Source organism: Pleurodeles waltl, chromosome 9 (assembly GCF_031143425.1).
Source record: "Pleurodeles waltl isolate 20211129_DDA chromosome 9, aPleWal1.hap1.20221129, whole genome shotgun sequence".
In the NCBI taxonomy this organism is placed as follows: domain Eukaryota; kingdom Metazoa; phylum Chordata; class Amphibia; order Caudata; family Salamandridae; genus Pleurodeles; species Pleurodeles waltl.
In genome coordinates this window covers 1,120,766,475-1,120,782,363 of record NC_090448.1, presented here as the reverse complement: position 1 = coordinate 1,120,782,363, position 15,889 = coordinate 1,120,766,475, and the positions used below count along the sequence as shown (strand labels likewise).

Below are 15,889 nucleotides of genomic sequence, written 5' to 3'. Positions count from 1 at the left end.
GCAATGTGCAGACAAAAGCTCATAATTAACCGCGTCATTAGAAGAGAATGCAGGAGCAATGTAGAACGAAAGATGGGTAAATAGAAAAGGGAAAGAAGGAAGGAATATTGAACTGGAAGAAAAGTCAAAAGGAATGATGGGTAGATGAGTGGGTGGATGAATGCGTGGGTGGATGAATACGTGGGTAGATAGATGAGCAGGTGAAAGGGTGAGTGAATGGATAGATGGATGGTAAAGTAAAGGGATGGATGGAAAGGTGAATGAGCAGGTGAAAGGTTGGCAGAGTATAAGGATAATTAGGCTGATTGTTGGACCTGGCCCTTTCTGCAGGGTCCTCGAACCTTGTGCCTTCTTCCTCCTAAAGTTTGCTGAATTTGTGACTCTGTGCACTGTACCACTGCTAACCAGTGCTAAAGTGCTTGTGCTCTCTGCTTAAAACATGCTAGAATTGGCTTAAACCCAATTGCCCTATTTAATGTATTTGTAAGTCACTAGTAAAGTGGCAGTACAGTTGCCCAGGGCCTGTAAATTAAATGCTACTAGTGGGTCAGCAGCACTGATTGTGCCACCCACTTAAGTAGCCTTCTAAACATGTCTCAGGCCTGCCACTGTAGAGCCTGTGTGTGCAATTTTAACTGCCCGTTGGACAATGCAAAATAAGCTTCCAGCCAGGACTAAACCTTCCCTTTTTATACAAAGGTCACTTATTGGGTAGACCCTGGAGGGCGCTGGGGGCATGTTAAGTCTTACAAGTCGTAGTAGTGGAACACTCTTAAAATCGTTTTTCATTACTTCAAGGACCATCGCTTTCTTAGGTTAACATTGGAGATGCCTATTACATTTTATGAGTGTAATTTCCAGATGGTAAAAGATGAATCATTCATGTTTGATGTCTCTGGAATCCTAATTTAAAATCCTGAAAATTCCACTTTTATAAAGTTGGCATTTGCTTGCCTTAGCAATTTGGTGCCTGCAGCCTGCCTAGGTCACCTGACTGGGTGTAGTTGACAGTTGGGCTGTGTCTAATCCTTCTAGACAGCCACACACAATGTGAGCTTAGGTATGACTTGATGGGCTATACTGGCAGGATGGGAGGGAGGAGCAGAGCTCAGCCTTGCTTACACCTGAATAGGGTGTGTCCTGTCTACCCACAAAAGGCCTACCAACCATGCATTGTCACTTTAGACAGCTTTGAGGTAGGGGAGGCAGGAAATTTCCTACACTTCAAGTCCACTGTCTAGACGCTTCTGCCACCTTCCACAACCAGGCACCAGTGTATAAAAGAAGGACCTCAGACACGCCACTTCAGTACACTTCTGGACCTGCAGATACTCTACCAGATAGTACTGCTGTGCTGCTACAAGGACTGCCACTGTTCTGGACTGCTGCTCTACAAAGAACTGCTGTGCTGACCTGTTGCCTGCTGCCCTCTTGCCTGGGGAAGAAGTACTGGACCTGCAACTCCATATTGAACCCATAACTCCAGAGTGACTTAAAGGGCTTGTCTGCTGCTCTCCTGATCTAAACCTCAGGAACATAACAGGCTTCCCACAGCTCTTGGACCTGTCTTCAGCAGGTTCCTGATCCTCAGGTGCTCCCTGAGGTACTGGAGCCTTGGAGTGGCTCTTGAGCTCTCAAATTGAAGCATGTGGGCTCTTTGCAAACGCAAATGGGCCCGTTTGCACCACAAAATGCACTGCTCACACGGAAAATCTGTGCGAGCCACAGCAAGGTGGGCTCTTCACACAGCACCATTGCCAGCCCTTGGGGGACCACCAGTGCAAAGCTCCAGCCCACCCGTCGGTGACACCTGCCCTGCTCTTTGCCCCATGCCGATCACTGCCAGAAACACTCTCCTTTCTCCCAGCTACTTTCTTCCATGTGAAAGGAACGTTTGGCACAAAACTTGAGAAGGTAATCCTTCAGTGGGACTAATCTGGAGCTGTATACAAGCCATGGTCCATCGTGGTCGGCCTGAACTTTTGACTTTGACCAGGTCTAGCACAACCAGATATCCATTGTTGGTGCTTGCTGGCTCTAGGTGCTATTGTACAATTTATTCTTTAAAAAAAATCATAACTCTGGTTCTATGATTGGATTTTTATTGTTTTGGTCTTGTTTTATTTATTAAAATTTTTGTCTATGTTTCAACCTAGAGTGGGATCTAGTTGTGTGGTGTGTTCATAGGTGACTGTTTGAAGTGTTGCACAAATACTTTACACATTACCTCTAAGTTACATCTGAATGGTCTGTGTCAAGCTGTCTGGGGATTGAGTACAGGTAATTTGGGGTTTTCTTGTGCATTACCCTGACACAGATTGTGGTTGCTGCTTGACCAGGGCTCAGACCCCAGTCAAACAATAACCCAATTTCTAATATGGTTGAACAGATGAAAGGATGGCAACGGGATGATAGATGGATGAGTGGATGAAAGGATGATCAGATGGCTGAGTGAGTGGATGGCTGAGTGGATTACAGAGTGGATTGAAGGACGGCAGAGTGGATGGATGGATGGGAGGGTGGATGGATGAATAGGGAAAGATTGAATGATAGATGGAAGAACGAATAAGTGGCACAATGTAAAGGTGAAATAGTGGATATCAGTGGGTGGTGAAAGGGGGAAAGGATAAATGCATAGATGCTTGGATGAGGGAGACAAGAGATCTATTCGAGGGAGGTTTGGGCTGACTTGCTTTAGTGGCTTGGTGCCAATAGTAGAGCTTTAATTCAAAGTGGGGGTGAGGGTATTTAAATTTTCTGGCTACTCCCTTGGATCTGTGCCCCCTCTGTTCTGTTAATTCTACAAAGCCTGATATGATGCACAGTATAATAGGATACCAGAATCATGGTTTCTGAAAAAGTGCAGCTCTTGTGCATGCGTCTTAATGATGTCTCCAAAAGGAATTAGCAAACCAGAAGCCTGGCTTTTGGGAGCTGTGAACTGTAGGTTTTGCCAATACTTGTTCCAAAGTTTTCTGCGTTTTCCAGATTTCTGTGAAGATAAAACAATCAGTTTCATGGGCTAAATATATCATATTTCTGATATGAAACGTCCCATATATTTTCTAAATGCCCTGCTGGAGGTGCCTAACTAAGCTTGTTATTGGCGCTATTGTTGAAAACAGCCCAAATAAAATTTGAGCCCATTTTTAGCACTTAATTTGAGGCTTTAAAATTAACCACTGGTGCTTTCATACAACTTACCTGTTGCATGGGAAATGGCTCCTGTGATGCTAATCAGTAGCAGAAAATACATCTTCATTCTCTCATCTGTTTCTACAACAGAAAGCATATATGTTTTGATTAATGAGAATATTTATGTAAATACGATCTGTATGACCACATGCTCATTTAATCTTGACTCACCGGGGTTGTGGTTTTTAAGACACAGGGCCAGATTTACTAAGCATTTGTGTTGTATTTGCATCGCCCAAATTAACGCAAGTGCTGACATTACATTTACAAAGCCACGCAAATCGATATTTGTGTGGCTTTGCATCACTTTGCACCCGCAAAATAACTCAAGGCAGTGCATTACCGGCGTCGCGGAAGTGTGACATGGGTGGAGCACAGGAATTCCCATGCATCCATTCATGGATTGTGACACAAACCCAGATTTACTAAAGTCAGGAAACCTGGGCTAGCACCCAAATAGTGAACTTCACCCACCTTGTCGTAATAAGGAATAATATTTATATTTCCTCCGTTACCTCCTATTTCCTGCATGCTGCATTCTGCAGTGCACATCCAAAGAGGAGTATGCCTCTAAGGATAGTTTTTGTGCATGAAGATATCCCTTCCGGCACAAAAACTATCCTGACCACAATGCAGGAACCCTTGCGGCTTGATGGAAAGGTGTCTTTGTTGGCGCTAGGCTGTCACAAGTGTGCCAGCACAAGGAGAGGGCAGAAGTGTGTCATATCTCATTAAATACTGCTTATTTCTGCTCTCTCCCTTTCACGGAACACAGTGCAGCAATCTCCTTTGTGGAGTAAACGTTTAGTAAACTGGGCCACAGATCTCCATGTGTTTTCTATATGTTGCTCTCTTGTCCCGCTATCTTAATTGTATAGACTTTGTGTGATGATTACAGCAGCATCGTCTTTCATTTCAGTGTATTCTTGGAGATCAATTTTAAGAATTTAATACACTGTTTATACAATAATCTATGACTCCATGGGATAAAGCATTGTACCAACTACGAAGGTATGTGTCATACGCTTGTTTAGAAAATCCAATGGAAGGAAACATCTTCCACTTATCTGTATTGCTACTTTTTATTCAATGATGTGGGGTTAGCTGTTATTCTACCCACCAGAAGTACCACACAAAGTCGTGGCCCACTGGAGAAGCCACTCACAGCACAAATCAAGAAAGTACTGCACAGTGGGAAGCAGAAGGGCAAGCCTTGAAGAACCAACTTCAACTAATTGGGTTGTGTTGACCCACCTCAGAAACCATAAGCATGAGAACTCATGGGGAAACTCGGAAACTCACAGGTACTTTCCAACAACCCTAACAGGTTGTGTGGCGTTCCTGTTCCTGCTGCGTTCCCCAATCGAAAGAGGGGGAGACAGTAGGGAGAACATAGCAATAAAAACAATGATTCTCCAATGCAAACCACTGTCCCCCAACAAGGAGGGAAGTCATCAGAGAACCCCCACACACCCATATGCTAACACAGAAGGACAGAAACTGATTTTAAAAAGAGAGAACTAGCCAAAGACAAGTATTGTTTGAATATTCCCCAAACCTTTCAAGGACAGGGGGACAAGGGAAAACGGTCCAATGCAGAATGTCCCCAAGGAGCAAGGTCCTAGATAGCCCCATTTCCCCCATAAGGCAAATCAGAAGCAGAGATGGGCCAAATGAAGGAGGCTGGGCTTAAACAGCAGCCAAAGGCCCACAAAAGGCCAGCACCGGAAGGCTTAAAAAAGCACAGGTTAAAGAAGTCATACAAAAATATCACACTTAACATGACATTCCCCAAGCTCGAAAAAAATAAAAAGGGAGGCAAGTGAATCCCAGAAAAGACCACACAAAAGGCCATAAACAACTAATTGGAGAGGCAGTGGAATAGGGGGAGAACAACCTAGAATTAATTTCTGCTTAGTGACTAGAGATGCACAGGAAAAGCCCACCAGCAACCCGCAACCCAAAAACTCAAGCTGATCAAAGCTGAAACTTACCAGAAAAGACAAGACACTAACCAGGTCATTTCAGAAACTCCCACGGTAAACAGAAACCAACATATAACTGATAAGAGGCAGCAAGGGTCACCAATAAACAGAAGACTAGAAACAACCTATAAGTCCCATGCACCACACCTACAGAAAAGAGAAAAGTTGCAAGCAACCCCAACCAAACAGGCATTCAGATGCAAAAACCGAAGTAAATCTCACTTCTAGCCTCACAACCTGAAAAATAGATTAAGGAGGGAGCTGAGTGGAGAAAAGGGTCAGATTATGTTTCTAGCACTGAAGAAGCTCTTTTTGAAAGAGTTAAACACACTGGCTGTTTGTTTGATGTGCTGCTGAGGATTACATTATCCAAATAAAAGGCACTTTTTATACAGCCTATTGCCTTTGGAGTTTTCTGTGGAACTATATGATTTCTTATGGAACATGACAAGCAAGTGTATGGTTAGTAGCTCGTACCTATCCTTATCATATTATTCTGAATGTCGGAGCTGAGGGAAGCCCACTCTTGGTCGCAGGCACAACTGCGGCAGACAGGGTGTCATTCTTGAATGTTGTGCTGCAAAAGCTGTGAGTTAACCCCTCGAAGTTTTGCATTTTCAGGTGATAATCTGTACTTAACATCTTACAATATGCCATACCTACAGTTGCCTAATGGGTAGGAATACTGGGAATTGTGACTCAATATCCTCAAATCGTATGGGATTTAAGGAAACAGCTTTGACCATAGGAAAAAATAGTTTCCTCAAGAAGAACAAAAGAACATTTTAATGCACATGTGCACATGTGTGTCACATTTCTTTACCCAGAACATTCCAAACAGTGAAAATTCTGCATAGATAAATGTTACACCATTTAGTACTCCTGGCAATCTACTACTGGCAGAGATTTGCGGGAGTGCTCAGAGATCCTGCAGAATCACAAATGTTCTCCAAACATAGCAAATGTGTATTTTCTACTTGACCTTTGAATCTGGGTTTCTGTTTGATTTTCTGTCTTCACCACGTGCTAAATCTACCAATCCATATACATTTAATAACAAGCTTTCTCAAAGTATACATTCAGCCAGCTTGTGGGTGGCCAGCAAACAGAGGCGTGGGTAACATATGAATGAGTTTAAAATCAGTATCTGAGGAACTATCAGTTTTCTGCAATTACTATCAATTTTCCAGATGAATTCCTTTGAATTTAAAGTTTATGTGTTGCACCATATTAATTGCAAAGGACCATCATTACACCTGCTTCTGTAATCTGTTGGCTCTTAAGGGATGCATTAAAGCAACTTCGTTTCCCAAGAGTGAACTATCAGAGTATTCTCAGCTAGTCCTACCGGAAGAACCAGTTAGTTGCATCTTTCCAAGAACATTTAGGTCTCAATATCTTACTACAAAAAATGAACATACAAAATACATATTACATGACACTAATGTAATATCACGACTTACATATCCGGTGCTCCACAACCGTCTTTTCTTCAATTACAGTCTCTCAGTGTCAAAGATGAAATTGCTAGCAAAGTGTCCTGCTGAGAGTTAAAAGGAACAGGTCATCCAATCTGCTTAGTACACGTCACAGGGGTAAAGGGGCATGTTATTTAATCCATGTAGAAGGAAGTGTTGAAAGTTTAGGACTTTAGATAGGAACAAGCCAGTTAAAGATAACAAGGATGTAAACAGATTGATTGATCCCTTCTTGAGAAATGTAACCGATGTATGTACTTCTCTGGAAAGGGTTTATGTTTTACATTTTTTGATGAGCACAGATCAGTCACCCAGTGAGGAGGAGAATATTTATGTGGACCTGTGGTGTGTTGCCATCAAACGGGGGCTCAGTGACCCCTGCTGGAGGCAGTGCATGGTAATCAGCTTATCCACAAGCTCTGCCATTGTCAGATTTGAACAATGCGGTTCTTACCTTGTGAGCCACACTGTAGCTTTGCAGAAACAATATGGATCCAACCGAAAAAGGCCTGCTTTCTTCACTCGTAGTTTCTTGAATCAACGAGCGAGATTTGTCAGGGCTAAGGAAGAGGGTTTTGGCCTGGACATTGTCCTATGCTCTCTGAAAGTGGTTGTCAAACCTTATTTAGTAAGGAGGATATAGTTACCGTAAGGTCACCCCTTCGTCCCTTGTTTCACTTACTTGTGATGGTTCCTTAAATTTCACCCATACCCTATCTGTGATCCCTTGTCTCAGGCTTGTGGGAGGCGTCTGTAGTAAGAAGGGTTCTAACATCTTCTCTGGTTCCTCTGTATGGGAAGGGTGTGTGTCATAAATAAGATTCCAGATACTTTCCATGGACCTGGGTCAGTATGGGAATTCTGATCTCAAAATTCTTACAAACGACAAATAGTGGATTACAATGGATATAACAACTAGTTTAGATAGCATCCCTGTTAGACCTGGCACCCTTGGCATGATCTCCCTGTCTTTTTTGCATCTGCTTCCCATGTTTAGACTGTGTGCTGGACTCTGTTTTTGCTACTCTGGGAACTTTATCAGTGCTGACTAGTGCTAAAGTGCAGGTGCTCCTGTGTAAATTTTATGTGTAATTGGCTTTTCCATGATTGGCATATTTGATTTACTAGTAAGTCCCTAGTAAAGTGCACTAGAGGTGCCCAGGGCCTGTACATCCAATGCTACTAGTGGGCCTGCAGCACTGCGTGTGCCACCCACATTAGTAGACCTGTAAACATGGCTCAGACCTGCCACGGAAGTGTCTGTATGTGCAGTTTTAAACTGCCAGTTTGACTTGACAAATGTACCCACTTGCCAGGCCTAAAACATTCCCTTTTATGCATGCAAAGCACCCCTAAGGTAAGCCCTAGGTAGCCCCATGGGCAGGAAGCAGTGTATGTTAAAGGTGGGACATGTACTCATGTGTGTTACATGTCCTAACGGTGAAATACTGCTAAATTCAGTTTTCACTGTTGCAAGGCCTATCTCTCTCATTGGTTAACATGGGGGCTGCCTTTAAACATCCTTAAAGTGCAGTTTCCCTTTGACAGCAGATAGAAATATGGAGTTTGGTGTCCCTGAAATCACAATTTAAAAATACACCTGTTAGTGAAGCTGTTTTTTAGATTGTTAGATTTAAAATGCCACTTTTAGAAAGTGGGCATTTTCTTGCTTTAGCCATTCTGTGACTCTGCCTGTTTGTGGATATCCTGTTTGGGTCAGACTGACAGTTGGGCTGTTTGTGAATATCCTCTGGACAGTGACATAAATTGAGCTGGGGTGTCCTGCATATCCTGATGAGCCAACTATGCTATAGTGGAGAGAGGAGTGGTCACTTACACCTGAATGGGCTGTGCCTGCCTTGTCACAATGCAGTCTACACCCCCCATGGTGTGTGTCTGGGGGCAGGCCTGGGCAAGGTAGGACCCTGTAAACAACAGAGACTTTCCTTTGAAGTTTGCTTACTTCAAAGGCAGAAAGGAGTATAAGTAGTGGACCCAAAACCACAGACTTTAGATTTCTTCAAGATCACTTCTGGATTCAAGAGGAACCTCTGCCAAGGAGAACAGCTGAAGAGCTGAGAAGAGCTGCCCCTGCCTGTGACTGTGCTTTGTTGGGCTATCCTGCAGTTGCTGCTTCTGCCTGTGAAAGGGGGCAAAGACTGGACTATGTGGCATATTCCTGCTTGAGAAGAATCTCCAAGGGATTGGACTGAGCTTGCCTCCTGTTTTATAGTCTCAGAGCTATCAAAGACTTCCACTGCCAGCACCTGGACTCTCTGCTGAGACTCCTGCCCTGCCAAGTGGTGCCCCATCCAATGCCTGGGCCCTTGAAAGATGAAGTTAGCAGAACAAGGACTGAAATCCACGCACAGAACACCATGCGTGGAAATGTTTGACGCACCACCTGCTTCGCGGCTGGGAAATTGACGCATCTCAGCTGGAGAAATGACACAACACCCGTTTGCGGCTCCTAATAATGACTCAAACCCCACGCAGTGCGGTTTTCTAACACTGTGCAACTGGATTTCTCACGCATTGTGAACTTGTGCCGATCCGAGCTGCCCCGTCCGGAAATCGACGCACCGCTCTCTTGTGAGGGAGAAAAACAACACATTGCCTACCCAACCAGAGAAGAACCAATGCACGGCCTCACTTGTGAGTAAGAAATCGACGCATTGCTGACTTTTCCGACGCACGCTCTCCCGTGCAGCTTTATTTTTGACACAAACCAGGTACTTTGTGTAAAATTAACATTTCCATTGTTTTCTATGGAGTAAGAGTCTTATTCTTTTAAAAATTCATATCTTGACTTGTGTATGTTGGAATATTGTCATTTCGGTCTTGTTTGATTTAGATAAATATTGCCTATTTTTCTAAACTGGTGTTGTGTCCATTCTGTTGTGTTTTCACTGTATTACTGTGTGTGTTGGTACACATACTTTACACATTTCTTCTGAGATAAGCCTGACTGCTTGTGCCAAGCTACCAAGGGGGTAAGCAGGGGTTATATAAGTGCGTTTCTCCATTGCCCTGACTAGAGTGATGGTCTCTGCTTGGACAGAGTGCAAACTGACTGCCAACCAGAGACCCCATTTCTAGCAATCCCTATCCAACACAACTGAATAAGTATATTACATTGCACAAATTCAGCAAATGAGTTCATTTTAACAAAATGGCAGCCTCTTCTCAAGTGTCCTTGAACTTATAGTTTCTGTTAATTTGTTCTTACTGAATGATGGTCTTGCAGAAACCTTCCAACGAAGACCCTGGTAGATCTTTAACAAAGTTATATCTCACTTTCGGGGTCTCTTTATCCATAGCTATGCCTGTGAAGAGGGGCATTGATCCTGAACATTTGGTAAGAAGTGCTGGAGCAGAGATCCTTCTTTCGGAATAGTCTTGAGACAATGGAGGTGAGCAGGGCTTGGGCATGGTTTAAATACTGACCACACCCAAGATGGATGCAGAGATCTGCTGCGATCTTGCAAGAGCTTGAAACATATTGTGGGTCAGGCATGCATTAAGGAGTTCAGGGAAGCTCGTTTTCATACACTGCAATGTTGTCAAAAGTTAAACACAGTGCTGGGGAGCTGAGATGTCACCATATGGAGCATACAAAGTGTGTGACAGTGCCAGTGGGCTGAGATATTTATATTTTACAATAGAAAGTATGGGGGTCTAGGGATAGCACACTATACGTTTAGGGGGGACATAGGGCATGCTTTGAGACATACTGGGGAACTGAAGAGCATCCTTGGAGAGTGAGGCATGACAGCCATGCACTGTGAATGGGAATCAAGTGGGAACAGGCATTTGGAAAGCAATCGGTCTCGCATTTGTGAAAGTTAGAGCTCTTGGCGTTGAAAATTGCATTTTTATACTTTTGTTTTTTGTAAGTAGTGTAGTGATGATATTTGCATAGCGCTATTGCCATTCGTATGACCTTGCGGCTCTGGACAACCAGAAAATGGGAATTAGGTAATGGGGGAGGGCAAACAAGAGTAATATTCTGGCTGACAAAAAATTGTAAGTGACAACATCCTGGAAAAAGCAAACACTCATACAGAATGTAAGTTTAAGTAAAGCATGTGAAATGTAAGCAGGAACAGCTATGTCAACGCTTTTATAATATGCTGGCTGAAAAAAACCTGCAACATTTACCGTTCTAGTGTGCACGAAGCAGGGAAAGGCTGCAGGACCACAAGCTGTCCCTGGGTGTCCCTTGGGACCTCTTTTGCCCACATAAGCTACTATGTTACAGTGACACCAACACAGAAAAAAAGAGTGTTTAGTCCATTTTAACAACCAAGTGCTTTACTTTGTAAAACGCCCTGTTCCTGAAACTGGTAAATCCTAAAAATGTAAGCAGTAGAGTTTATTTGCAAAACACAAAAAATGAATTAGAAACAGCGACAGTGTTAAAAAAGCAATTCAGACTAAAAAACACACACAACACAAACGGGAAGCTCTAAGTACAGCAACATGAGTTTTGAAAAAATATATAGCCTACTGAGCTGAAAACTCCATCTAAAAATGTATGAAATGAAGCTGCCCGAGAGACTGCTAAATTTCCATCAGTGAATAGGCTGTAAACAGTGCTGGCTCCAGGGCTGTGCCACAGGTGCCACTGCACAGGGTGTTGACTTCAGGTGGGGGCGCAGTTTTTGCAAGTGTATAATAATTTTAAAAGCACCTGCTGTTGGTGTTTCTTGCCACTAGCTATTTTCAGGCAACAATAAAAATGTCAACATAACTCTGTTATGAATGTTCTTCCTGGAGAGAGATCAGAAATCTATCTAGTGGAAGTTTTGACACCATCTTAAGGTAGCACAGAGGGTTAATATTCATGCTGCAAAGAACTGCGGTGCGACAGGTGCCACCACACCGGGTGTTTACTTCGGGTGGGGGCTCAGTTTTTGCAAGTGTATTATAATTTTAAAAGCACCTACTGTTGCTGTTTCTTGCCACCAGCTATTTTTCAGGCATCAATAAAAATGTCAACATAACTCCAAGATTAATGTTCTTTCTGGAGAGAGATCTGAAATCTGTCTAGTGGAAGTTTTGACTCTATCGCAAAGTAACACAGAGGTTTAATATGCTTGCTGCAAAGAACGGAGGTGTGACCAATGCCACCACACCAGGTGTTGACTTCGGGTGGGGGTGCAGTTTTTGCAAGTTTATTCTAATTTTAAAAGCACCTTGTTGTTGGTGTTTTTTACCACCTGCTTTTTTCAGGCAACTTTAAAAATGTCAACATAACTCTGTGATTAATGTTGTTTCTGGAGAGGGATTGAAAATCTGTCTAATGAAAGTTTTGACTCTATTGTAAGGTAGAAAAATGTTGAAATAAAGCAAATCAGACAAAGGCACGCACAGAAGATGATTACTGTGGCGGAATTGTAGCAACGTGAGCACCGACTGACTGGGAATTGCCTCAATATAAGCACAGAATAACAATCCCAGCAAAAACGAAACATTCCGAAACCAGTAATAAAACTGTTTCCAAATGTGTGAATTGAGTATTTAGACAAAATAAACAATACAAGTAAAATACGAGCAAGCATTTGTAATCCTATGTAAAAGCAAACAATCATAAAAGCAAATGGCTGAAAAAAACGTGGCACATTTACTGTTTTAATGTGCACGAAGCAGGGAAAGGCTGCAGTACCACAGGCGGACCCTAGGCGTCGCTTGGGACCTTTTTTGGCCAAATAAGGTACTGCACCCTGCAATTGTGAAATGAAGACATCCCTAATGACTTTCAGGTGCCATTAAGAAAAATGAAGCACAGGGCCCGTTTTCTGAAAAGTTTTACACAATGCCTTCAGGTTATGAGGGAGGGGAGACAAGAGTAATATGCTGTTTGAAAATAAAAATAAGTCGGAAGTCGCGCTATGTGTAACTTCACATAGTGATGTAAAGTGCTCTTCCGATTGAGTTTGCACTGTGTGCGTAGTTATGTAGAGCGCTCTTCTAATCGAGTTTGCGCTATATGAAGTTCCTCGTTGTTATGTGAAGCGCTCAGATACCACAAAGAAACAGAGGTATGCCCAAAACAAGGAAGAGGAAGAAACAGCATGCGGCAACACAGCGCGAAGTGGCGAGGCAAAATAAAAAAATAGTGTGCCACAGTTAGAGACATGGCCAATCGCTGCAATCAACCACGTAACAGGGTCAGTCCGCAAGGAGGCAACAAAGCCGCCTCAAGGCGGGACAAACGTGAAGTATTTTCCTATGAAATCAAGGGAATTTTGAAAGGCAGGCCAAGGAATGAATGAAAGCGATGGACATCAGATGGGAGCATGTCGAAGTCAACGCCTGCGCACTGCCTAGCTCATCCTAAAAAAGAAGCTAGCAAAGTAGCATGATTCAGGTGGGTGCAGAAAAAAACTAGAATGGGACACGCCCCAGAATATATGTGTAAAAATAATTATAGAATTTTGTGTGTTTGTGTCTGTGTGTATGTTGTTGTAAAGGACCAACCCTAGATCTAGGGGTAGTCACGGCTTAATAGTTGTACTGCATTGCATATTGTGTGAACAATGATGGTGATCGTAATACAAAGTTGGCCTGACAAATTGTCACCTCTTTTACATATGCATTTTACGAACATAAGGCCCTTAGTTCACTAATGGCATTGTCGCTGTGGGGCGAGCCATGAATGTTTCTAAAAACTCGCAATTGTAATAAATGTCTATGTGGTGATATAATCTGATGTACTAAGGTGAAACTCTTCTGCATGTCAAAGAAATACACTTTCTTGAACTTTGAAGAGGTTGCATCACACTTTTACTTTATTTTTCTTGCATGATAAACCTGCCAAATATTTTTACACCTCGGCTCGTGCAAGGACTTTTAGAGCCAAGCCAGACAAATGGATTGTCTCTGGCTTGGCATGCCCTATTAATTTGTCTGTGTGTCTATAGTTGCGACTCAGGCTTAGTACATGGGGCTTAGTACATGGGGGCTGTTAATCACTTGATAAAATGATTTGTGAAAACTGAGTACCTGAAACACGGAGTTGTGACTACATGCACAGATTGCAGTGAAAATACATTTAAATTAAGTGATAGCAGGGCAGCATTTCCAAGCAACCTTGATGTATATTAACAAAGTCATGAGCTTCCAGGTAGAAGCACCAGGAACAGGTGGCATGGGTAGGAGCATAGCTTTAGCAGATGTGTTTTGGAGCGTGACACCCCTCAAATGCATTCTTGGTTCGGTTGTTGGGCCTTTGGGCCCTGAGTTAGTTCTTCTATGCATGTGTTGTTTTTTCTCCTCATTCTCATTTCACGAAGCGGTTTTAACTTGTTAATTTTTTGGATCGGGGTCTTAAATATATATATAGTGACCGGTTTAACAAAAAAGTAGTAAATCTGCACCTGTAGAAATACTTTTCGCATGGGTGCAAATTTACTATTTTCTAGATTTCACAAACATTGGCAGTAGTAGGCTTGAAAAGCTGGATCAGTCTCACCTTTCCAGGCATACTACTGGCAATCAAACACTGTAAAGATGATATGGTGAATGCTTACAAGTAGTTTAACCTGTGGCAATCACTCAGGGTAGCATTCCAACCCATCGTTTGTTTCCTACTGTGCCACTCTGGATGGAGGCCCACCTAATGCAAATCTGTTCTGACCCTGTTTGTCAGGTAATAGTCCATCCCAAACCTTTGTCATCACACCCCTGAACCCTGCAGCCAAATGCTTTATTTATCTTGGAAAATTTGAGATTCATATCCCCCTCCTGAATTTCACTGACAAAGGTACACCCGTGAGGTACGGTGTGCATATCAGAGTGGCAGCTTTTCTGAAAGTGTAATCTCAGCAGGTGAATGGATTAAACAAGAGTTACCACCATTAGTGTTTACTAGGTGGACAAGGTAAGCATTGGTTGACTCTGCTTAAGTCTTCACCAGCACTGCTGATGCTCAACAGTGAACTCTGGTCTTCCTTGGATGGCAGCTGGGCACAAGAAGCTCAAGGCACATTTGCTACTGCTGATGTTATGTAGAAGGTGTGCCCTGACAAATATATGAATATTACTTGAATATTCACATTTTATTCCCTTTTTAGATGTGTTGTGGCCAATCACATTGGCATGTCAAATTGCATAATAAAGCCTTGAGTAATGTTTGACAGTGCTACTTTAGTGGGTGACACAATGACATGGAAGGAATACTTGAAATAAGTATAATCACAGGCAATTGCTCTGGTAGCATCGAAACAATCATGCTTTTGTCCACCATGCCATCTCAGATTAGACCCAGTCATATGCTAATCAGTATTGGTCCTGCTCCAATAGGAACAATCCAGCCCAAACGGCCAGGCCAGGTCCACTGCAAACCAGAACTCAAGCAACCCAAAACAGGTTTCTGCCTGATTAGGCCTCTTTAGTCAGATGTAGCTTGCTTTCAATGGCATAGTGAGCAAGTGCCCCGTGTCGAGGCATACCCTTGGCCATTTAGGGTGTTACATCAGACTCACAAAAGGTGATCAAAGGAATTCTTGTAATAAGTCTAACCACTGGCAATCGCTCAGAGCAGTATTCCATCCCATCGTTCTTTTGTCCACCATGACGTGTGTCCAATACAGCCATTATACATGTGTGTTCAAGAATAGTAGGGTAAAACGAGAGGAGGAGGTGACGAGAGGGAACGAAAATGGTTATTCTGTGAGTGAGTGTTGATGGAATTGAAATGCATGAGGAAAATATGTTGGTATCAGAATGTGAGATTGAAGTTGGTAAGATGAAAATGATATTAACCTTCGCTGATTCTGAGTTCACTATACTAGACAATAATCCAAAAAGTGTTTTGGGTGGAAAACATAGAATTGTTGACACCTAACATCCATCTTGGAGGTTGTGGGAAGAGAAAGAATGATCTAATTGGATATACAAGGATGAGGGAAAACTGTGGGATAGATGCACGCGGCAATACGAAGTGAGCATTTACTTGGATGAAAACACGAGAGATTTTGGGATAACCCTTCATAACAATTAGCAAGAGCAAGTGATGCTGGCCACCTGGCTAGAAATTGTGATATTATTGAGAAGAAACGTCCTAAAATGTTAGTTTGTGGTTGCTAAAAGGCATTGAGCAAAGGATTGGGTTGAAGGAGGTAGCTAAGACATTTATGCAGAAATCAGGAAGAGGCCATAATGTGATTGCGCCATTTAAGGAGGAGTTTTCCAGGCATACTACTAGGACATATCCCAAGGATTCCT

At 42.8% G+C, this 15,889-nt stretch overlaps 1 protein-coding gene across 3 annotated transcripts in view; it reads right to left on the bottom strand.

Moving 5' to 3' along the window:
• The window catches only part of LOC138258788 (serum amyloid P-component-like), an 81,803-nt gene extending 75,062 nt beyond the window's left edge, over positions 1-6,741 (bottom strand). For all 3 annotated transcript variants that reach the window (XM_069206028.1, XM_069206029.1, XM_069206030.1), the window contains exons 1-2: positions 6,644-6,741; positions 3,205-3,276 (exon numbers count right to left, since the gene is read on the bottom strand). In XM_069206028.1, coding sequence (XP_069062129.1) covers positions 3,205-3,262 — 58 coding nt within the window. In that variant the 5' untranslated portion in view covers positions 3,263-3,276; positions 6,644-6,741. The remainder of the gene's footprint in view (positions 1-3,204; positions 3,277-6,643) is intronic.
• Positions 6,742-15,889: the final 9,148 nt, after the last annotated feature.